General features: G+C 43.4%; 1 protein-coding gene across 8 annotated transcripts in view; it reads right to left on the bottom strand.

Moving 5' to 3' along the window:
- FAM184A (family with sequence similarity 184 member A) overlaps positions 1–24503 on the bottom strand; it is a 175787-nt gene that overhangs the window by 12934 nt on the left and 138350 nt on the right. For 4 of the 8 annotated variants that reach the window (XM_054023782.1, XM_054023785.1, XM_054023787.1 and 1 more), the window contains 4 exons: positions 24157–24284; positions 18003–18187; positions 17389–17535; positions 109–226 (listed from right to left, as the gene is read on the bottom strand). In XM_054023782.1, coding sequence (XP_053879757.1) covers positions 109–226; positions 17389–17535; positions 18003–18187; positions 24157–24284 — 578 coding nt within the window. The remainder of the gene's footprint in view (positions 1–108; positions 227–17388; positions 17536–18002; positions 18188–24156; positions 24285–24503) is intronic. The other 4 variants (XM_054023784.1, XM_054023786.1, XM_054023788.1 and 1 more) reach the window with 3 other exon arrangements.

The raw sequence follows: 24503 nt of genomic DNA, 5'->3' as shown, positions 1-24503 counted from the left end.
AGCAGAACTGAGGCCTTAAATCCATTTTAATCAAGGTTTTTCAAGAAATTAGACTAATATTTATATCGGTTAATATATTAATACCAGAAAGAGCACAAAAAGTCTTACAATCAGTTTCTTTATGAGTTGGTCCCTCTCTGCAATCAGGTCTTTCAACTCTGCGATAAGCTGTAAATCTTCTGGTCTTGATTCCCTGTTTTGGTATTTCTCTTCCATTTCTTCTAAACTTCATAGGAGAGAAAGACACCACCTTTAACTTAATGTAGTCCAGAATTAAATTCAAAATGAATATAATCATACTGTGGATAAGTAGAATAAGTAATTCAATGGGTTATAAAAAATAAACAGTAAGACAATAATTTGCTTTACCCCTTATACATTAACATTTTTATTTTAAAATCAACCAAAATTACTGGTTAAAGAGGTTTTAGTTAATCTGAACTTCAACATGAACTACCATCTTTGCTATAACAAACAACATTTTGGGCAAGATTTTGAAAACTCATCATACTTTTTGTGCATGCAAACATTGGGCACTAAATAAAAGGCCTGGTATAGGCTACACTGAAAATCAGGCCCTCTGAGCAAACAAAAAATATATGCAGTGAAATCACGGGATGTTGTAGATAAGAGCGGTTCTTATGTGCTGTACAGAGACTAAACTTTAGTATCCAATATTATCTTAACTTGAATTTTGTGAAGCTGGCAATATGCAGCTCAGCTAGATTTATTCTGAGGAATGAGAAAAGTAATAAAAATACGTTTCATTTAATAGATCACTAGACTGTACAGAGGTGTACGGAAGTGGTACTGAAGAAAGAGAGAAAAGAAAGAGACAAGGCTGGCACCATCTTCCTCAGCTCATGTGGAGGACAGTGGGGCAAAGATATCCAAAAATGGTGAAGACTAATCTGTAACTAATTCCTCGCCGCAAAACCAATTTAGCACCATGAGAGATGGAAATAAAGGAACCAGCTGTAAGAGACAAACAATAAACATCTGGATATTAGCATTTAAAGAGGAAAGTAACAGTTGATTAAGTTGAGAAAAATATGAGGAAACTTGAATCACAGTGGGAAAGCATTAAAGGAGAGAACTGAAATAAGCACGCCAATTTAGAGAACAGTTGTAGGAGAATTAGCACAAGGATTCTTGAATTTTTAGGAAGATATGAAGAAAAAACTTTTGAAAGAGTTTTCAGAAGATAGCCTTAAAATACTATTTGTCACTATGACATTATGCTGAAATTCCTAACAGACATCAAATTCATGATGCTAAATATTGCCCACTAGAAAGTTACTTGCAATATGCATCTGCCAAATCCAACTTTCATGTAGGTTACTGCCTTGAGTTTCAGCACAAATACAGAGAATTTAACAAGTTTAGCAAAAAGGGAAAAATTACAATTTAAGGTATTTAGTCAGTCCAAATCTAATTCCACATGGCTTCCTAAGCTACAGATCCTTTCTCATTTCAACAGTATTTTCCCTTCAGAAGCAGGTATGTAATTTTGACTTTGGCCTTACGTGACTGCCTACGTCTCAGGTTCATGAGAACGATGTCAGTTGATGAACTGAGCATATTCTATGCCTTTTTCTATGTCTTAGCATGAGACTGTTTATCCCTCACTAAATGATTTGACGAAAAAGTTTAAATAAGTCATCTTGTTCACAAGGTGATAGCTTCCTTATGGTTTACCCTTTGGTGATGATGCGGGCATAGAGATCTCTTCCAATTGGTAAAAAGCAACAGAGGGTCCTGTGGCACCTGAAGAAGTGAGGTTCTTACCCACGAAAGCTTATGCTCCCAATACTTCTGTTAGTCTTAAAGGTGCCACAGGACCCTCTGTTGCTTTTTACAGATTCAGACTAACACGGCTACCCCTCTGATACTTCCAATTGGTGAAGCTTCTCCAACAATGAAGGAAGTGAAGGCCTTATTACTAAATCAAGCAGATGAATGACTGGAGATATAGCAACTAACATGGAATGAATGCATGACCTTGGGGTGAGGAAATGGGATTGAGGACACCAGAACAGGGAGTAGCAATACATGGGAGGAAGAAACTTTATTTACAACTCTCCATATAATACACTGGGGTTCTCCCACCCCACCAAGCAGTTTATTGGTCTTTGGTCTGCCACCATGCATAGCTATGTGGGAGCTGCATAGTGCAAAAGGCCATGCTTATTTTGGTCTGCAGAAAGCTAGTACTTTCTGAAACACTTCTTTCTGAGACAATCAGAAATCCATTGCCTTCAAATTCAGATAATAAAATTCTCACAAGATGAGACAGCCAAGACTACAGTGAGCATTTGAAAAACTAGTGCTTGCAAACCAAGCTTTATTTATGCCCCCAAAATACTCCCCATGTAGTTTAGTGATCTTATAAAATATTTTAACAAAATACTGAAAATTTGGACAATACAATTGCATCTTCAGATGCAGAAAAAGCTTTTGATTCAGCAGAATGGAAATACACTCAGTGGGTTTAATTTTGTGTATACATTTTCTGCTAGGATAAGCTATTGTAGACAAATCCCCAAAGTATAATACACACTTATGCACAGCTGCCACCCTATTTTCAGACATCTCAGGGAGCCATTTTCTATGTATATCAAAGAAGTACAGGTAATCCAAACAATCCAAATCAGAGAAGCTAATTAATACTACCCCTCAAAGTTACATGAGCCAGATTCTCCAGTTCACATAAGTCTATTATGTACTGCACTCAGTGGGGCAAAGTGGACTTAAAGCAGCTGGAGATAGCTAGTAGAGAAATCCTTGAGAAGGAGGCTTCCCCTTTGGCATAGATATCTCCTTCGCCAGCTGCCCCCACAATGTCAGGGGAGAGAAGTGACATCCTGGGAGTGGGGTTATGGCACAGAGCACTCCACCTGACGCTCCACTGGCCTAAGGGCCTTATACCAGTGGTGTAAAGCAGAACAGCTACCTCACAGGTCTTCAACTTGAGCATGGGCCAAACAGCTCAGGATTAGGGAGCCATAACTGGCTCCCCAATGGTTCCCACCTCGGTGCATCTAAGAAGAGCTCAGCTGTAGCAAAAAATCTTGCCTGATATTTCTATTTTAATGGCAAATATGAAATAGATATACATTATTTTTGTATATAATTATTATTGTATTTTCAGCATCTCAAACATACAAGGGTAGGTTCATTAAAGCTGGTGCAGGGAGGTGAAAATTACATGTTTATTTGCCAGCATGGACCTCTGTGGTTCACAGGAGACTGCACCTCAGAGAAGTGAGGTGGCTTTTTTACTGCTGCCCTCTTGGGGGGAAACCTGTTATATAGGACCAATTTTAAAATCTCCCCAAGGCCTCCACATAAGTTTGCTGGAGGAAGCTGCTGAGAGTAAAGGCATGAATTGGCATGTCCCCTGGTTACTCTCACCACAACTTATTACTGGCTAGTGTTGCCCACTTTTGGGACCATGCTAGCTCACTTCAGTGCTCCCAGAATAAGATAAGTTGTGGCAACTTTTTGTCTCCAGAACCTCCTCCCAGTAGACTTTTTGCCTCGAAATCTACCTACCAGAGTCTAAGCTAGCAACAGCTGGGACCCTGGGGTAAGATTATCTCCGGAAATTTGGATGGAAAGGCCCATGGGCCTACTTTTTCCATCTTGATCAGAAAACAGCAATTTAAGGACTATGTCATGTATTTAAAGCTTGTCTCTGTGTTCAGAGTGGAGCAGAGCTGCATTGCCCCAGGAGGCTGCATAATCCTACCCTAGTGTACACTTGGGCCATGCACCTAAAAGGATGGTCCCTCCCACTTCCCTTTGGCTTGTTCAGCCCACATGGCCCCACATCTTTTCCACCCTCTTTGGAAGGGGGTATGCCCTGTTCTCACGTGAGCACAGGGACTGCAATCATGGCAGATCCTTATGAGGGCTGGGTAAGCGAAGCAGGATTTGAAAACTGTATACTCTGGAGTCAAACTCTGCTCTTAGCAGATCCGTGGGCTGTTTCCATCCCGAGTAAGGCGGAGGGGTACAGGTGAAGAGGCAACTCTATCCCTGAGGCTAAGGTAGTGGGTGGAGAGCCCAGCTGAATGGTGACTTGGTGCTTATTGTGCATTATTAACAGTTGTTTTCCTACAGGTCTTCGTGCCCTCTTCAGGTACACCATGATTTGGCACTAACCCCAATGGCTTGTGTCATGGATCCCTTGAAGTTGTGATTTGCCTCCATAGCCCCATGCCTGGCTCTAATGGGAGGGCAGGGATGGAGGTGCTGACAGTCAAAGGGGGCTCTGATCCCAGATTCAGGGGCTCTTTGCTGTTTAGCAGGGACATGGGAGTGTCCAGTATTCAGACATGGTGGCGAGATGGGGGGCATTTGGTGCTCAGATAGGGGGAGAACAGCACTCCCATGGGTGGGTGGGGGGGAGATGCAGAGAAGGGGTGGGAGTAACAGCACGAATAGAGGCACAACAGTCCTGGTCCCTGCCCATTCCCAAACCACAACACAATTTCATTTTTTTCAGACTGCATAGGCTTAATTCAGTTCTTTATAGGACTTTCCGTCTTTATCCTAAATTAGTGATGTTGTCTTCCTTCATACATCTTCTAAAATATGGATATCCTTTGGTGACCAAAACTGCGCATACCATTCATAATATATCCTTGTTATAGCTTTATATAGTTGAATCACATCCTTTGCTTTACAATTTATTCCCATTTATATAATCTAATAATCTTTTTCCTTTCATTGTGGCTACCAGAAATGGTGCCCCAACTTTCAAATTATTACAGTTCCTAAATCCTTTTCCTCACTAGATCACTCTAGCTCTGGACCATTTGATGTAACTTATTCTCCTATATTTTCTTCTGAAGTACACAATGCATGAGCTTAAATTTTGGAACATTAAATTCCACTTGCAACAGACTTCACATTAATCCATTTCTCAAATATATTTAAATCTTCCTTCCATTCTGTGTTCTCAAATATATCTCCAGTTCATGTTTCAGTACCAACAGGAATTTAGTTATCAGTGGAGAGCAGCCTGAAACAAAATCTGGATCCAAATACCCTCTAACTTTTGGGGAGGATGGTTTGTAATCTTGACCAGAATTCTGCACCTACGGTCATCTCTAGAGATCATGCTTTTTCTACTGCCTTACAGCAGTAAGTAATGTGTAAAGATATTGAGCAAAAATAGTCTCGGGGATACCCCACTTGTTTCTATTCACTATAGCTCTGTATTAGTTCTGTGCTAAACCTGCAGGATTCAGTTTGTAAATAGAACCCAGGCATCTGGATTTACAGGAGCCCTTGAGCTTTAACTCAAACCTCCATTTGGGTGCCATCCACAGCAGTCCCCTCACAGTCCAGTCCCCAGATACTGCTCTTCCACAAAGCTCTGCGTTGCACCTCTGCTGCTCCTACCCCTCAACAATTACAATGCTCTACAGCCAAAATGCTTCTGAAATAAATGTAGTCAAACTTTACTAATTCTGGGTCACTGAGAACAAAAATGATGCTTAAAATTGTTGATTGGCTCTAGTTTTCAAGATATGCTATTGGGTCAGTATATATGACCCTTGACTTGGGAATGGCAGAGGATAAGTGAGTTCTAAAGGGAAGGGATCTCAATTTAAACCAGAAATGACTAAAATACATCTTTGACTGGATCTATGAATAAATCTATGCCTGGGTTTGGACAGTACTTGCTTTTTAGGCAAAACAATGAATGATGCAATCTGAAGCTGGTATTGCGTCATACATGATATGAATTGCATCATGTTATTCCTAGAAGTCATGGATGATGCAATCAGAACGAAGCTTACATCACTCTGCTGAACAAATTGCCTTATATCAGCTCTAGAAATCATACAGTGTCGTGCTCTCTTATTTGTCAGTGTTTGATTTTGCAAAGGGACACATCTCTGTTTAGCCAAAGTGAGCAGAGATGCCTCATACTTGTGTGAACAGTGCAGATAACTTCTGCTATGTTTATGGTGAAGTGACTTTTGCATCACAAAAGCACAGTATAACCACTATGGTTAAGAAAGCCTATCACCTTTATTTTGGCTGCAAAATTGGAGATTGGAACAAGAGGTAGGCCCCACACATATGCTGCAACACTTGTGCAACAAATCTTCGCCAGTGGTTGAACAGGAAAAGGAAATCTATGCCTTTTGCAGTGCCAATGATTTGGAGAGAGCCAACAGATCATACCAGCAATTGTTACTTCTGCATGGTGCCTCCAGTTGGGAGAGGTGTGTCAAAGAAGAAAAAGTGGACTGTGCATTATCCAAACATTCCATCAACTATACGCCCAGTACCCCACGGAGAAGGACTGCCAGTTCCTGATGCACCAGAATCATTCTCACTTGAGTCAGATGAGGAAGAAGAAGAGGATGAAACTTCTGGTCCTGAACCATCAATGTCACAGAACCCACATTTTCTCCCATCCTCCTCCTCTGAACCACACCTCATAACACAAGGTGAACTGAATGACCTTGTCAGGGATTTGGAACTACCCAAGAGTAAGGCAGAGCTGTTGGGCTCCAGACTACAGCAGTGGAATCTCCTGGCAGGTGATGTTAGGGTTTCCACATTCCGTGACCGTCAAAAGGATCTTGTCCCATTCTTCTTCATGGAAGGTGATCTTGTAGCCTGCAACAACATCGATGGTGTGATGGCAGCCCTCAACCTCGTTCACGATCCAGATGAGTGGAGACTGTTCATTGATTCATCGAAGACGAGTCTTAAAGCTGTTTTACTGCATAATGGCAATGTTTTGCCATCAATTCCAGTTGGTCATGCAGTCCATGTGAAGGAAACCTATGACACCGTGAAACAACTTTTGAGGTGCATAAACTATGACATATATGTATACATATACAAACTATGACATCAGTGGCAGCTTTGTGGCGATTTGAAGGTTGTTGCTCTCTTGCTTGGTCTGCAGACTGGATACACAAAGTACTGCTGTTTTCTCTGCGAATGGGATAGTCGTGCAAGAGATTCCCATTACATCAAGAAAGATTGGCTACTCCGACAGTCATTGGAGCTTGGGAGGAAAAGTGTTCAGCATCCACCACTTGTTGAATCAAGAAAGATTTTGTTACCACCCTTACACATCAAGCTGGGTCTGATGAAGAACTTTGTCAAGGCCATTGACAAAACACAAGCAGCTTTCAAGTACCTCCGTGGAAAATTTCCAAGGTTAAGTGAAGCTAAGATAAAGGAAGGTGTCTTTGTTGGTCCTCAGATTCGTGAACTTTTTCGAGATGATGCATTTGACCATGCACTGCGTGGCAAGGAAAAGACGGCATGGAAAGCCTTCCAGTTAGTGGCAATAAATTTTCCGAGGCCTGGTCTACACTACGACTTTAATTCGGATTTATCAGCTTTAATTCGAATTAACCCTGTAACCGTCCACACAACGACGCCATTTAATTCGATGTAAAGGGCCCTTTAAATCGATTTCTGTACTCCACCCCAACGAGCGGAGTAGCGCCAAAATTGATTTTAGCAATTCGAATTAGGGTTAGTGTGGCCGCAATTCGATGGTATTGGCCTCCGGGAGCTATCCCACAGTGCATCATTGTGACCGCTCTGGACAGCAATCCGAACTCGGATGCACTGGCCAGGTAGACAGGAAAAGCCCCGCGAACATTTGAACTTCATTTCCTGTTTGCCCAGCGTGGAGAGCACAGGTGACCACAGATACCTCATCAGCACAGGTAACCATGCAGGCGGATAATCGAAAAAGAGCACCAGCATGGACCGTGAGGGAGGTACTGGATCTGATCGCTGTATGGGGAGAGGATTCAGTGCTTGCAGAACTTCGTTCTAAAAGACGAAATGCAAAAACTTTTGAAAAAATTTCCAAGGGCATGATGGAGAGAGGCCACAATAGGGACTCTGAGCAGTGCCGCGTGAAGGTCAAGGAGCTCAGACAAGCCTATCAAAAAACAAAGGAGGCAAACGGTCGCTCCGGGTCAGAGCCACGGACATGCCGCTACTACGCCGAGCTGCATGCAATTCCAGGGGGGGCTGCCACCACTACCCCACCTTTGTTCGTGGATTCTGGGTCGGGGATAGTCTCGACGCCTGAGGATTCTGCCGATGGGGTAGAGGAGGAGGAGGAGGATGAGCTTGCAGAGAGCACACAGCACTCCCTTCTCCCCAACAGCCAGGATCTTTTTATCACCCTGACTGAAGTACCCTCCCAAGCCTCCCAAGCCAGTACCCAAGACTCTGACCCCATGGAAGGGACCTCAGGTGAGTTTACCTTTTAAAATATAAAACTTGTTTTAAAAGCAAACGGTTTTTAATGATTACTTTGCCTGACTTTGCATTCGCGGTCAGTTCAGCTACTGGAAAAGTCTGTAGCTACTGGAAAAGTCTGTTAACGTGTCTGGGGATGCAGCGGAAATCCTCCAGGGACATCTCAATGAAGCTCTCCTGGAGGTACTCCGAAAGCCTTGCCAGAAGGTTTCTGGGCAGTGCATCTTTATTCCCTCCTCCATGGTAGGACACTTGACCACGCCATGCTTGCAGCAAGTAATCTGGTATCATTGCCTGACAAAGCCTGGCAGCGTATGGTCCCGGTGTTTGCTGGCATTCAAGCAACATCCGTTCTTTATCTTATTGTGTAATCCTCAGGAGAGTGATATCACTCCTGGTAACCTGGTTGAAATACGGGAACTTAATTAAGGGGACAGAGGTGGCCGTTCCTACTGGGCTGTTTGCCTGTGGCGGAAAATAAATCCTTCCCTGCAGTTAGCCAAGCGCAGATGGGAAATTGGCCCTGAGTTTTTCGCGTTTGGCTAGCAGGGATCTTCCCTGTTACCAGCCACGCGGTGGGGGGAGGGTACCGTGATCATCCCAGAGAATTCATGGCGAGGGGGGGGTCGGCGGCGGGGGGGTGGGTAGTTTGGTGCCTGCAGGGATCTTCCCTGATACCAGCCACGCGGTGGGGGTAGGGGTACCGTGATCATCCCAGAGAATTCATGGCGAGGGGGGGGGGGGTTAGTTTGTTTTCTGGTGCTGCTGAATGTTAACAGAAAAACCGCAGCACTCTACTTGCCTGAAGGGGCCCAGACAAGCCCCACCACACTGCCCCCCCCCCCAACTGGCTGAGATTGGCCAGGCTTCTGCAGCACTCTACAAGCTATGCTTGGTATGTGGGAAAGCACGGCGCAGAAGCTTACCATGGCCGCATGCAAGCCGAATTCTGTTGCCCAGACCTGTGATCTCTAGCAGCAAAGCCACAGGCACTCAGCATTAAGAGGCAAAATGCGACCTTGCACAGAAATCACATGTGCTATGTAATGTGAACAGTGTTGGTCACCGTGAAAGAGTATAAGCATTGTTCTGCAAAATGTAGCTTTTAAAACAATTCTCTCTTTTTTCCCCTCCCTACAGCAGCTGCAAATTCCTCAAGCCTCCCTCCTCCATCCCGAAGGTTATCACAGATAAGGCGTCGTAAGAAGAAGACGCGGGAGGACATGTTTTCTGAAATTATGCAATCCAGCAGGAGTGACAGAGCTCATCTGAATGAGTGGAAGGAAACAGTTTCAAAGTATAGGAAAGAAGTCAGTGAACGTGAGGACAGGAGGGACCAACGTGAGGAGAGGAGGGACCAACGTGAGGAGAGGAGGGACGATAGAGATGAGAGATGGCGGCAGGAAGACCAGAGGATGAAGGATGCAACGCTGGGGCTGCTCCGGCGTCTGGTGGAGGTTCAGGAACGGCTGCTGGAAAACAGACTGCCGCTTCAGCCCCTGTTCCACCCTCCCCCCTCCCCATGTTCCGTATCCTCCTCACCCAGCCGTGTAAGAACGCGGGGGGGGGAGGCTCCGTACACCTTCCCATTCCACCCCAGTAGACAGCCCAAGCAAAAGGCTGTCATTTTTTTAACCTTTTCTTTGTGGCTTTTTCCTTCCCAGCAATCCTCCTCCCAAATACCACCCGGGTTCCCTCCCTCTTTTTCTAATCTATTAATAAAGAATAAATGATTTTTAAATGATAGTGACTTTATTTGGTTTGAAAGAAAGCTGGGGGAAGGGGCAGGGTGGGTTCCTTACAGAAAATCAGTCAGTAAAGGGGGAGGGTTTTCATGAAGGAGAAACAAACAGATATTTCACACGGTAGCCTGGCCAGCCATGAAACTGGTTTTCAAAGCTTCTCTGATGCACAGCGCTTCATGGTGTGATCTTCTAATCGCCCTGGTGTCTGGCTGCGCGTAATCAGCAGCCAGGCGATTTGCCTCAGCCTCCCACCCCGCCATAAAGGTCTCCCCCTTACTTTCACAGAGATTGTGGAGCACACAGCAAGCAGAAATAACAATGGGGAGATTTCTTTGGCTGAGGTCAGAGCGAGTCAATAATGAACGCCAGCGACCTTTTAAACGGCCAAATGCACATTCTACCACCATTCTGCACTTGCTTAGCCTGTAGTTAAACAGTTCCTGACTCCTGTCCAGGCTGCCTGTGTATGGCTTCATAAGCCATGGCATTAAGGGGTAGGCTGGGTCCCCAAGAGTAACTATGGGCATTTCAACATCCCCAACGGTTATTTTCTGGTCCGGAAAGTAAGTCCCTTGCTGCAGCCCTTTAAACAGAGTAGTGTTCCTGAAGACGCGAGCGTCATGAACCCTTCCCGCCCAGCCCGCGTTGATGTTGGTGAAACGTCCCTTGTGATCCACAAGTGCTTGCAGCACCATTGAAAAGTACCCCTTGCGGTTTATGTACTCGGTGGCTTGGTGCTCCGGTGCCAAGATAGGGATATGGGTTCCGTCTATTGCCCCACCACAGTTAGGGAATCCCATTGCAGCAAAACCATCCACTATAGCCTGCACATTTCCCAGAGTCACTAACTTTCGTAGCAGCACCTGAGTGATTGCTTTGGCTACTTGCATCACAGCAGCCCCCACAGTAGATTTGCCCACTCCAAATTGATTCCCGACTGACTGGTAGCTGTCTGGCGTTGCAAGCTTCCACAGGGCTATCGCCACGCGCTTCTCAACTGTGAGGGCTGCTCTCATCTTGGTATTCTGGCGTTTCAGGGCAGGGGACAGCAAGTCACAAAGTTCCATGAAAGTGCCCTTACGCATGCGAAAGTTCCGCAGCCACTGGGAATCGTCCCAGACCTGCAACACTATGCGGTCCCACCAGTCTGTGCTTGTTTCCCTTGCCCAGAATCGGCGTTCCATGGATAGAATCTGCCCCATTAACAACATGATCTCCAAAGCACTGGGGCCTGTGGTTTCACTGAATTCTGTATCCGTGTCTGTGTCCATGTCCTCATCATGCTGCCGCCGCCGCTGCCTCCTCTCCTCGTTTTTCTGGTCCTGGCTGAGCATAAACTCCACGAGAACGCGCGAGGTGTTTGCAATATTCATGAGTGCTGTCTTGACCTCAGCGGGCTCCATGCTTGCCGTGGTATGGAGTCTGCAGTGTTCACCCACCCAGGAAAAAAGGCGCGAAAATGGTTGTCTGCCGTCCGTTGCTTTCATGCAGGGAGGGAGGGAGGGAGGGAGGGAGGAAGTGAGGCTGTACCCAGAACCACCTGCAACGATGTTTTTTGTCCCATCAGGCACTGGGATCTTAACCCACAATCCCAATGGGCGCGGGAGACTGCGGGAACTATGGGATAGCTATGGAATTGCTACCCACAGTGCAACGGTGCAGAAATCGACGCTAGCCCCGGTACTTGGACGCACACCACCGAATTACTGTGCTAGTTTGGCCGCACTCATTTCGACTTTATACAACCTGTTTCTCAAATCCGAATTATCTAAATTCGGATTAATCCCGTAGTGTAGACATACCCTGAGAAACAACAAGGCAGACAACTGCAGGTTGTTGGTGGAAAACCTCCTCAAGGCATACAAAAGCCTTGGTTGCAACATGTCACTAGAGATACATTTTTTGCACTCTCATCTAGATTTTTTTCCACCGAACTGCGGAGCAGTGAGCGACGAGCACGGCGAGCGATTTCACCAGGACATTGCAACAATGGAGAAACTATCAGGGCAAATGTAGCCCATCAATGCTTGCAGACTATTGCTTGACAGTGACAAGAGATGCTCCATTTAATGAATACAAGAGACAAGCCAAGAAGCGCCGAGTAGACACTGAACAGGACTAAACTATGTACAGAATAGTTTTTTGCCTTTTGTTTCATAATAAATTTTATTTATATAACCCTTTTGCTGATTTTTAAAGTGTGACAAACAGGACAGGTGAAATATTCTCATGTAAAGCAACCATAAACACATGAAAAGACCTAGGTTTACAATTTATGATTAAAACTCTACTATCTACACAATATACATAGACATAAAATGTAAAACTTAAATATCTTAGAAACAGTAGCCAATCAGTTGTTTTAATTGTCATATTTGAATTCAGCACATCAAAATACATAATAGCTAGCACATTTTATCTCTGAAGCAGACGACTTCTCAAAAATTGTAGACCAGTGTTATTAGATCCTTGGAACTTCAGCTCATACTTATGGAAATTGGGTGAATGTGGGCTGAGGTTATTTGTTCAGTTCGCAAACCTTCCCTGAACACTTGAGTGGCCATACTGGGTCAGACCAATGGTCCATCTAACTCGGTATCCTGTCTCCTGACAGTAGCCACTGCCAGATGCTTCAGGGGGAATGATGAGAACAGGGCAATCTCAAGTGATCCATCCCATTGTCCAGTCCCAGTTTCTAGCAGTTGGAAATTTAGGGACACCTAGAGCAATAGGGTTGCATCCCCGATTATCTTGGCTATTAGCCTTTGATGGACCAATTCTCTATAAACTTATCTAATTCTTTCTTGAACCCAGTTATACTTTTGACCTTCACAACATCCCCTGGCACTGAGTTTCATGGGCAGACTGTGTGTTGTGTGAAGAAGCACTTCCTTTTAAACCCGCTGCCTATTAATCTCATCTGGTGACCCCTAGTTCTTGTGTTATGGTAAATAACACTTCCCTATTCACATTCTACACACCATGATTTTATAGACCTCTATCATATTCCTCCCTAGTAGTCTTTTTTTCTAAGATAAACAAACCCACTCTTCTTAATCTCTCATTGTATGGAAGCTGTTCCATACCCCTGATAATTTTTATTGCCTTCTCTGTACCTTTTCCAATTCTAATATAACTTTTTTCAGATGGGGCAACCAGAACTGCACGTAGTATTCAAGGTGGGGATTTATATATTGGCATTATGATAGATAATAAAGCAGAAAACTATCCCTTTCCTAATTGTTTCTAACATTCTGTTAGCTTTTTTGACTGCCGCTGTACATTGAGCAGATCAAAGAACTATCCACAATGACTTCAAAATCTCTTTCCTGAGTAGAAACAGCTAATTTAGACCCCATCATTTGGTATAAATAAATTGGGATTATTTTTTCCAGTGTACATTACTTTCATCTACCATTTTGTTGTCCAGTCACCCAGTTGAGTGAGATCCCTTTGTAACTCTTCAGAGTCTGCTTTGCACTTAACTGTCTTGCGTAGTTTTGTATCAACTGCAAATTTGTCACTACACTGTTCACCCCCTTTTCCAGATAATTTATGAATACATGGACTGAATATTCACTGTTCAATTTTCATGCGCATGTTTCCTATCCAGCATTTACTTAGCATATTGTGCTTGATTTTTTTTGTTCAAATATCCTTTTGCAAATGTCTTGCTGCAACACAAATAAATCTGATTTTTTTCTGTCCCTCCTTTGAAAAATGTCTATCAGATTTGTCTGAAACAGGTTTTACTTTCAACCTGTAAATCATGTGCTGACCACTCTCTGATAAGAAACTCACCAGCTCATCCCTTATTAATGACTCTAAAATATTTTCTAAAATTGAATTCAGTCTATTTAGTCTAGTTTTTCCTGTTTCCCGTCTATTAATTTATTCAAGAACAAGCATAACATCTGTCTTCAAGTACCCTCCTAATGATAATCAACATTTCAAAGTAACTTGATAAGAGCTATGTCAGTTTCTTACTTAATTCCCTTAGTATGCTAGAATGAATCCTGTTTATTCCTGTTCATTTATTATATCTAATGGTCTGTGTAATATTCCTTCTGTGATCCTGAAGTGGTGGTTACTTCTCCTTCCTGATGTTATTGTGCCTTCTTCAGATATATTGTTCTCAGATTATGATAACAGGCATATGTATACTATCGTATCCCTTGTAATTTTTCCTGCAAAGTTGTTTGACTTTCTAGCAATGTCTTTGCCTTTCTGCAGGATTTGTCCATTTTGACATATGCACCTCAGTTCTATGCCCAGTGACCTTTGACCCATGCCTGTAAAGTGGACATAAATGATGCTTAGTTCTCTTGTACAACACTTTGAAATCTATGGATGAAAGGTGTTATAGAAGAGCTAAGTATTATTAATATTTTAAAGACTATCAACTTTCTCAGTCTTTTCTAGCTGAACTCACTCTCTCTTTATCTTCTTTAATGTTGCCAGAACATAATCTCTGACACACAGTGCTACCCAATTCCTCTCCACACCTTTATACTTTTCTTTTTAAAGTAGATTCTCTGCTGTTTGGCTTAGATCATAAACCTCAAGTATAGTAAAATATATGCAATTGAGCCATACCAACCTGAAAGATGCTGAACACATATATTTAGGTGATAGCTTAAGATTCTTAATTGTCACTATTATAAATACTTACAAACAAGGAATACACTATTTGCTGCTATTAATTTAGAAGGGCAATGGGGAGTTCAATCTTAATTTATTTGGAGTTTGCTACATATGAAGGAACAGTTTTTTAAATTTATTACACACAGTTAGAGGGTGTTCTTTGCCCTGACATCAGTTGCTCATTATTAATTAATTATCCACAACTATAAAAACCTTTCTTTGCAAGTGCAATAAAAATATTTCTGAAGTTTGAGTTCTCTTTAGGATGACCAGACAGCAAATGTGAAAAATCAGGATGGGAATGGGAGGTAATAGGAGCCTATATAAGAAAAGAAAAGACCCAAAAATCGCGACTGTCCCTATAAAATCCAGACATCTGGTCACCCTAGTTCTCTTCATTGAGGAGGTATGTGTTGAAACTGAGGATTACATTTGGAAATAAATTTCTCCCAAATAAATTTCTGCTTCTGTGCAAAATATAATAGGATATATTTTAATTAATATCTTTAATTAATAATCTCCTAGTCTTCTGCATACTTAAAAGTATGTTATGGCTGAGATATGATATAATGCCTACTTACTGAAGGTACTATTGTACACATAGGGAGGCCTCCATTCCTACAGTCCTTTTATGCTGCTTCTGTAGCTGTGTAAAAGAGCCCTTAGGGTATGTCTTACTGCAATTAGACATCTGCGGCTGGCCGTGACAGCTGGCTCAGGCTAAGGGACTGTTTAGTTGCTGTATAAATGTTCGGGCTCTGGGACCCCCACCTCACAGGGTCGTATAGTGTTATAATTATACCAGTATAGTTAGGCCTGTAAATTTACCCATGTAGACAAGCACTAAATTACTCCAGCATAAAGCTACCTAGTGATGAGATTTTCTGCTCTCTAGTGATGAGATTTTCTGCTTTGTCTCTTAGAGGCACAGCACAAAAATCTCACCCATAATTAGGGAGTGCAGGCTCTCCTGTTTTTTCTCCTCTCCTTTGTATATGGGAGTCACATGGCCTGGATATATATTAAAAGAGATATGGATATGCTAGGGTTACCATATTTCAACACTGAAAAAAGAGGACACTCCACAGGGGCCTGCCCCTGCCCCAACTCAGCCCCTTTCCCACCCCCGGCCCCGCCCCAACTCCGCCCCAGCCCCGCCCCTTCCCCAAAGCCCCTGCCCCAACTCTGCCCCCTCCTCTGAGCACCCTGCATTCCCCCTTCTCCCTCCCGCTCTGATCTTGGTTGGTGTTGCTAAGTGCTTCCCTGCTCCCCACTCGCCCTGCAGCCTCTGCGCCCCCCGCCTGCCCTGCCCCTGCAGCCTCTGAGACCCCTGCTCCCCACTCACCCTGTAGCCCCTGCACCCCCCGTCTGCCCTGCCCCTGCAGCCTCTATGCCCCTGCCTGCACTGCTCCTCCTCGCCCTGCAGCCCCTGCACCCCCCTGCCCTTGCAGCCTCTGCGCCCCCTGCCTGCCCTGCCCCTGCACCCCCCCCACCCGTGCAGTCTCTGAGACCCCTGCTCCCCACTCTCCCTGCAGCCCCTGCACCTCCCACGCCTGCCCTGCCGCCTCTATGCCCCTGCCTGCACTGCTCCTCCTCGTCCTGCAGCCCCTGCACCCTCCACCCCTGCGGCCTCTGTTCCCCCTGCTCCCCACTCGCCCTGCAGCCCCCTGCCGCCTCTATGCCCCCGCCTGCCCTCCTTCCCCGCTCACCCGGCAGCCTCTGCCTGCTGAGGGCTTCAGACGCTCAGCAGCGCGGGTCCCTACAGCCCCAGCCGCAGCTTCCTTCCTGCCACCGAGCACGTTCCCCGGCCTGTCTGTTTCCACGGGAAACAGTTCTCGCGGCGCCGGGTTCCAAGCTGCGTGGGGCAATGGGGCCACAGGAAAGGTCCCCCAGTGGCCGGGGGGGGTCCCCGCCCGCGAGGGAAGCCCAAGCCCCTCCTGAGCATTGTATCTGGGGCAGCTGGGCTGCGCTGCGGACCTGGCGGATCGTGCTGGGTGGACCCTGGCTTATGCCTCCCTATTTCCCCGGACATGTCCGGCTCTTTGGAAATTCCCCCCGGATGGGGATTTGAGCACCAAAAAGCCGGACATGTCGGGGAAATCCGGACGTATGGTAACCCTAGCATATGCTGTTTTAACTCTTGTAAAGAGATATTCTGTGTTGCTCAGAGAAATGGCTCCCTGCCTGGCCTAAGTTATTAGAAAAATGTATGAGCTTCCTGTGGTGAAAGAAAAAGAAAAAGTTTTCACCCATTTTTAAAAGGTCAAACAGAAATCTTCCTGTTCATGTGGAAATCTTTATTGGATTTTAATAAAAGCTAAACATAATTATTGAACAATGTCTTACCCTCATCTTTTACAATAGTCAATATTTTGGAAGTGAACATGATCTATGGTATTTATAGCTTTATTTAAACAATTTTATTTTCTCACTTATGTACAGTAATGTATAGCAACAATATAATCTTTTAAATAACATGTTCCATCCAATTTATTAAGAACTATTTTGTCTTTTCTACCCTGTATCTTTGGGTCTGATTACACTCAAGACTCCCACTGAAGTCAATGGGAATTTTGAGTGCATAAGGAATGCAGGATTAGGCCCCATATTTGGGGGTGGTTTTTCCATATGTCTCTCTCTCCAAGGATACTTGATAACTTACTGGATATTTTAATGAATCACTTTTCACTCAAAACTCAGCCACATATGATTTTTTTAATGTAATGAAACTTACGAAACTTGTAAAGCTGAATTAATTTCCTTGAGTAGCTCTTGGGTCTTATTAAAATCTGCGAGTATGCTTTGTTTCTCTCTGATGTGGTCTGCTGTCATGACATCCAGCTCTTTCTCATGTTTCTTGCTTAAATCTTGCTCATGTATCCTGTTTAATTCATTTTTGGTTAAAAAAAAGTTATTCTAACATCAGTCTGCTTTGTTCATCACGATTTTCTGCCAGGTTTGAAATGGCTTTTTGTACAACACCAAACAACACTGTCAGCAGTTACTGAATCATCAAATCGTACCATTGACTTTTCTCTATGCTTCAAGCTTATTTCACTGAAAAGTCATCTCCTTTAATGCTTTTTTTTAAATAAACACAATGAGTTTTAAAAAACACTTAAGGGGACTTTAATTAAAGTTGGCCAAAATATGTTATTAAAATTACAGCTGAACCATATAATAATATCTACTTATATTACCTCCTGGCAGAGGCTAAATGATATACAGAATCACATGACTAAATATCTAAACTAACAACCCACAAAGGGTCAAGTATCTCTGACAAACATTAGCAGTTGAGATTAATAAATAGGAAAATATTGTAGTTTATAGTAGAAAAATTCATACCTAATCTGTTGGTTGGATTCACTGCGTATTCTGAGAACCTCTTTCCCCTTAAACTCCAGTTCCTTGGTTAGGGCACTTATATTCTCATGCAGAGTCAGAACCTCCTTGTCCAATTCAGATATATGATGGTCGCGATGTTTGAGTTCATCCTGTAGATCTGATACTCGGCACAAAAATTCCTTCTCCTGATAAACAAATATCAAGAACAAAGAATACTTTAATATACTCCTGTTTCAGATGCAAAATACTTGTCTCTGGAAGTTTATAACATAGCTTACTTTTCCTTTTGTTTTAGATTTTTTTATTTACCATTTAACAGTGTTTAAGTATAGAGTATAAGTTTAAAAAGTCCTTATCAAAATCCCGATAAAGGAAACCGGAGATCAATAATGTTTTCTATTGTGTGAGAGTAGAAAAAAAGACACTCTCACCCACATACCTGTGAGAGAATTCTATATATTCTATCTATTCAGCATGCTGTAGGAGAGGAATCACCTATAGTTAAGGTTATACAAACTGTTTCATTCTAAAAAAAGATAGTTTTACTTTTTTTGGCTAAAGTTTAGCATGTTTGTTCTTAGCCTTGGAATTATTTATTTTTAATACAGTTCAAGAAAAAGCTCAGTGATTTTCAAGGATGAGGAGAGTGAAAAATACACTTTTGTAATTATAAAAAACGTTTGCAACTTGTTTTGAACTGCTCTAGCATCTAAATGTGAAGTGGTAGAAATCTGATACGTGGCATGGACATAGATCTTTGGTCTTTTAGTAAAGCAACCCACCAGCTGAAATTTGGGTTTTTTTTGCAACCCGTCCGGAGTCCAAATTCATGTGGGGGATGAAAAAATCATAGGCCAGCATCCTTCTTGTCCTTGGCTACCTCTTTTCCCCACTGAGGGGACACTAACAACCTGCAGCAGCACACTCTGCCCTGGCATCTCAGTCCTAATGCCAGACAGGTGCTGAGGAAATGCCCTGGGGACATGGTTGGGGGTGGTGGAGAGCAAGCCCACCCTGCACTCATCCTGCAGCAGAAGTCCCTGTCCCATGGGGCTGGGCCCAGCTTCCTGCTCCAGCCATTGTGACCTGGCTCACAAGGGTCAAAGCATCACTCAGGTTTGGCATAGCCACCCCCCATCATGATGGGGACAGGAGTGGGGGGGCAAATTTGAGTGAATGATGCCTTCCATATGATCAATGGAAGTGCATATGGAATAAGTGAAGCCCTGATTCAGCATACAACCCCTATCTATTCAGAAAGGCATTTAAACTTATGTAGTGGTAAATGAGAAAGTTAAAATTGCCTTAACAACTTTAACTCTTTCTTCTTGTGTGCATGCATTATAATACAGTCTTTAATTACTATATTTTCTATAGTACAGTTTTCTCATTCTGCACAAGGACTGGAAATTGAATGAGTTAATGTTGTGCAAAGAATGAGACTGGCATCCTGCCCATTCTCTAGAGAAGTTAGACGATATGTGATGTTTGAGGCATGGGACAACAAAGAACAATGACTGTAAAAGTCAATATTGAACTGCCTTTTGCACTGAGCACTGTTCATCCTGTAGACTGAATGAGGCATGGGTCCTGCAGAGAAAAATAATATGCAATCATGTAATTAAAGACTGTACCATAAAGCATACGTATGAGGGCAGAATTAAAGTTGCCTGGACAACGTTAATGTTCTTATTTACAGTTGTTCTTCAAGAGTCACCTCTGTGCATTCATATTTGTCGGATATGGTGTCCCTGGTCTTGAGCTGCGGAACTGCCTTGAAAAGCAGTGTCCATCATGGGATGCACAAGGAATTTCATCTGACGGTGATGTTATCAGCCTATTGTATGTCCATAAGGGAATGCACCTCTGAACCACCTCCATTCCTTTTTCAAACCACAGAGTCCTGACATTATATTGAACTCTAAGGTACAGGGGAAGACAGGAAGGTAGCGTCAACGCAGAGGTGACTCTCACAGAACAATAATTCCCAGTACTTAACTTCTCTTTCTTCTTCAAGGGTCTTCATGCACTTTCACTTGTGAGAGATTAGCAAGCAGTGAGTAAATGAGGAGGTCTGAGCTAAATATGAACTGTAGCATCGCCCTCTTGGACACCATTACTGCCATACTGGGCACTGGAATTTGATGTTAAGTCCAAAGAACAGTGCCTGGTGAAAGTGTGCACTGAATTTCAAGTTGCTGCTTTGCACATCGCTATCAAGGGAACCTGTCTAAGCTAGGCCACTGATGTTGAGGTGACTTTCGTAGAGCGGCTCTTTAAGCCAGTGTGTACTGGTTTCTTAGCTAAAATTAAACAATAATCCATTCATCTCCTATCCAGTGTAAGAGTCTCTGTTTGGTAATGGGTTCTTCCTAGAATCTTTCCCCATATGCTACAACCCAGATAGATTGATATCATTCATGGCAGTTGAACATCTGTGACTCTGAAGAGATCTGAAGATTTTATGAGTTTGAGAAAATTTAGAAAAAGCTAAGAACTAATGCGACAGACACTCACCAGGTTCTGTCGCTGCCATGGGCGGTTAGAGGGGATAGAGGGAAGGTTACAGCAACCCCACCCTATGTAAACTTGTATGGGAGCATGAGGAGGAACAGCATGCATATGTGGCCCTGATGGATACTGCTATTCAAAAGATTCCAATCTCAAACACATGTGTATGTACAATGGGATCCACACCAACATATATTCAAAGAACACAAAATATGCTTTTACACCGGAACTGTTGTCGCACTCATTTTTAATTTTTCCTCACTAAGACGCACTACAGTGTAACATTTAATCATGTTTTTAAATTTAAGTATGTGAGTAGTCCCATTGACTTTCATTAATTATGTGGACACCCCATAAAAATGCCTTCCTTTACCTAGCAAATCCTAATGGGATTCAATGGGATTACTCACATGCTTTCAAGTTAAGCACATGCAGAAGTGCTTTGCAGGACTCAATCTGGTAAGTAAATGGTTATGGCAAGGATTCTGGTCAGTGTGGAAAATGTTTACTATTAACATTCATCTTGTTTGGCTGATCTTGGCTATGTTTTCTCCATTTGTAGTTGTACAAGAATACAGCAATAAGCCACCACAAGGTTTGCATTAGGAGAATATCTTAGGAGTATTGTGAGGTACAAGGCTGAAGCCATCCAAGAAATACACCATTATTCTACTACCGCATTTTAAATTAACTCCCTCCTTCATCTCCATACACAGAGGTTTTATGCAAGGATTCCTTCCCCTATAAAAAAAAATAGTTCCAAGATGGAAGAGACGAGAAAATAGTATGGAAAAAACTTATAAACTCTTTGCCTACTATTTTAGTTTTAGTTGTAACTCAGTCTCATAATTTTTTCCTTTTTTCCATTTGTCAACTCAGATGGCTTCAGCTACTATCTTTACTCTAATGAATAAGAAATCTACCATTCCTCTCTTGATTTATTTCAATGCATCCTGCCTTCAATCCTGGCCGGTGCTTTGACTTCAGTGGAACTATGCATGTGTTTAAATGCTCTGCTTGACTGGGGCCAGAGTGATCAGCACCTTGAAGGATCAATCCCCCATCTTGTACTTCATCCTATACTTCTGACATCTCCTCCTGGGTGCAGGGCTGCCGAGAGTGGGTTCGGGCCCTGGTGAAAATTTTTTTTCAGGCCCCCCAGCAAGGGCGGACTGGCTAAACAAGGCCGACAGGGGGCGGGGGGGGGGGGAGGAGAAGCCGGGCCCCGGTACTTTGTACAGGCTTCCCCCCCCCACCTCGTCGGCCTTGCCTCAGTGTCTCACCATCTCCTTAAATTAAATATGGCCAAACTACCTGTTCATCTTTCCTCCCATTCTCTTTTACTGTTGACAGCACTAATAGCATTTTCCCTATTCTTCAGGCCTGTAAAGTGGGAGTCATCTCTGACTCTTTCTTCCTTGCCCTACACATGAAGGCTCTGTCTAACTCCTGCTGTTTCTTCGTCCAAAACATTTCTAAAAACAGACCTGCTTTTAGGTGAGAGGACTGTGTCTTCCTATGTTTTTGACAAGTAATCCTGATTGCAGCCTTTGGGTGCAACTGCTATAAATAAATAATAATAATTCTCCTCCCATTCCCAGGAGTCTGTTTTTAATTTGAACAAGAAGTTGAGGCTGAACAGTCACTTTGGATTGCTACTACTGAAAAATCTGAACTGGGCTCCTAATTTATTAAGTGAAAGATAAAGTGGCTGAATCATAAACCGCTGTTGAAAGGCACCTTGCCAACCAGTGGAATCCCCAGCCCAGAATTGGGCACCTAGGGAACCTATATAATGCATGGGGGGAGACAGGCACCTAAGAATGGGATCCCAAAAAGCCAGCACACTGAGTGGTCCATTCGCTCTGCTTCAATTCATATTTAATTATTTATACACAATGGAACAGATTCAACAGGAGAGACAAAGAGACTTGTCCCAGAATACCCCCTTGCTCTGTGGCTAGTGCACTAGCATGGCAGGTGAGGGATTCAAGTTTAAACCCTTATTTACATCAGATAGAAGGGTGAATTCAATCTGGGACTCCCACATTCTGGGTGACTACCCTAATCACTGGGCTAAAAGTTATAACAAGCATAGCATCGCTATCTCTACCTCCTCCTCTGGCAATTTTATATGGGTTTCAGTGTACTTTGAGAACACCAACAGGATCAGGCTCCACAGGCAAGAGAGGCATGGCATTGCCTAGTTTGAGGAACCTGCTAGAATTTAGGCACAAGATAGGTGCCCAGCCACCTAGAGTGAGGTGGCTGTGCACATGCCCACTAGCAGAAACATAGGCCTCTAGGGACTTTAAGTGTCTACAGAGTTAGGTGCCAGCTTAGTGGGAGTTTTTGGTTTTCCACGGCACCTAAATGTTGGATTTAGGCTCCTAGGGCAGGGGTCTCCAAACTACGGCCCGCGGGCCAGATCCGGCCCAGGGCTTCCATTTGTCAGGCCCTCCAACCAACAGGGAGAAGCGAACAGCTGAGTAGGCAGCCGAGCAGGCAGGGGAAGGGGCCACCGGCAGCAGCTCATGCGGGGCGGCAGCACAGCTGAGCCGTGCAGAGGGGTGAGTGCCTCTGGGAGCCAGTGTCCCCTGAAAAGGGGAGCCAACTTAGGGGAGTGTCGTTGCTGCAGCCGAGCAGGTACAGGGAGAAGGCAGGGGGAGAGCGGGGCTGCCGGCAGCAGCTCACACGTGTGTGTGTGTGTGGGGTTGGCAATAGCTCAGCTGAACTGTGCGGAGGAGTGAGTGCCCCCAGGAGCCAGTGTCCCCACAAAAGGGGAGCCAACTTAGGGGACAGTTGTTGCTGCAGCCGAGCAAGCATGGACCCTTGCCTTAGAGTAAAAATACAAGCCAGATGCTTAATTACATCTCCAATAAATGGAGTAAAGAAGATGGAAATTAACAATTTCATAATGGTTAAATTTTAACTACAGCACTAATAGAACCAAACAGTATTTGTATGATACAAATGTGTGAGTTTTTAGAAATAAAATTAAAAAAATTATGTGAAATGATTTTTAATGTATTGACAAATATTGTGTGTGATTTCACAGTACCGGCATCGATTAACTTTTATACCTGATTTAGAATTTAATGCAACACTAACACAGTAGTGTAGTGTTGTTTTTTTAACGATTTTGCATATATTTAATGTCTTTCACCGTCACTTTGGCCCGCGAAGCCCCTTCAAAAATCTAATATGGCCCTCATCTCAAAGTTTGGAGACCCCTGTCCTAGGGCAACAGTGGCTCCACAAAAGAAACAGTGTTTTAGCCTTGAAGTGTGGCTAAAAGAAAGTCTAGCAGATTAACTTTAACAGGAAATAACACTTTCCCCCTCTGAGTCCAGTCACTGTGCCCTCAAAATGGCTGAACAATTTTGAATCTGAAATTTAATTTATAGACTTGAATTTGGGGCTAGTTTAAGACTCCCAGTTAGGTTTGTTGATGAGGGAAGGGAGAAGGAAAAGGGGTAGCAGATTAGATAAACTGATGAAGGAGCACTGTCTTCAACTCTGACTGCCTTTCAAAGATTAAAGTCCTCAATATGCATTTATAGTACAGTTATGCTCTCCAGTTAACACAAAACAAATTCTAAATATGCAATTTTACATCCAGTTACCATTAATGCTTATTTACCTGTCGTCTGCTGAGTTCTATACTTCTTTCAAGTTCCATTTTAGCAGCTACCAATTCTTGTTGATGGTTGTGCCTTAGTTGGTCAATTGCTGCTGCATGTTGATGATTTAACTCTGAGCGCAAAGAAGCTAGTTACCATGATTAAAAGGAAAAAAGTTTATTTTGTAAACATTGTTAATTAACATAATCAACTCTGATAAAATATTACTGCTCACCTAATAAACAGAGAGATATAAAATTACTTGTATAAATTAACATAAAATCTATGTTGACCATATCAAGCTGATTTTAGGTTTGCAACCCTACACCTTGAGCTGTCACATCATCTATCTTCTATCTTAAGCAAA

Source organism: Malaclemys terrapin, chromosome 3, assembly GCF_027887155.1.
Source record: "Malaclemys terrapin pileata isolate rMalTer1 chromosome 3, rMalTer1.hap1, whole genome shotgun sequence".
NCBI lineage: Eukaryota > Metazoa > Chordata > Testudines > Emydidae > Malaclemys > Malaclemys terrapin.
Note: the sequence above shows the minus strand (reverse complement) of the source record. Positions and strands in the feature narration are given on the sequence as shown.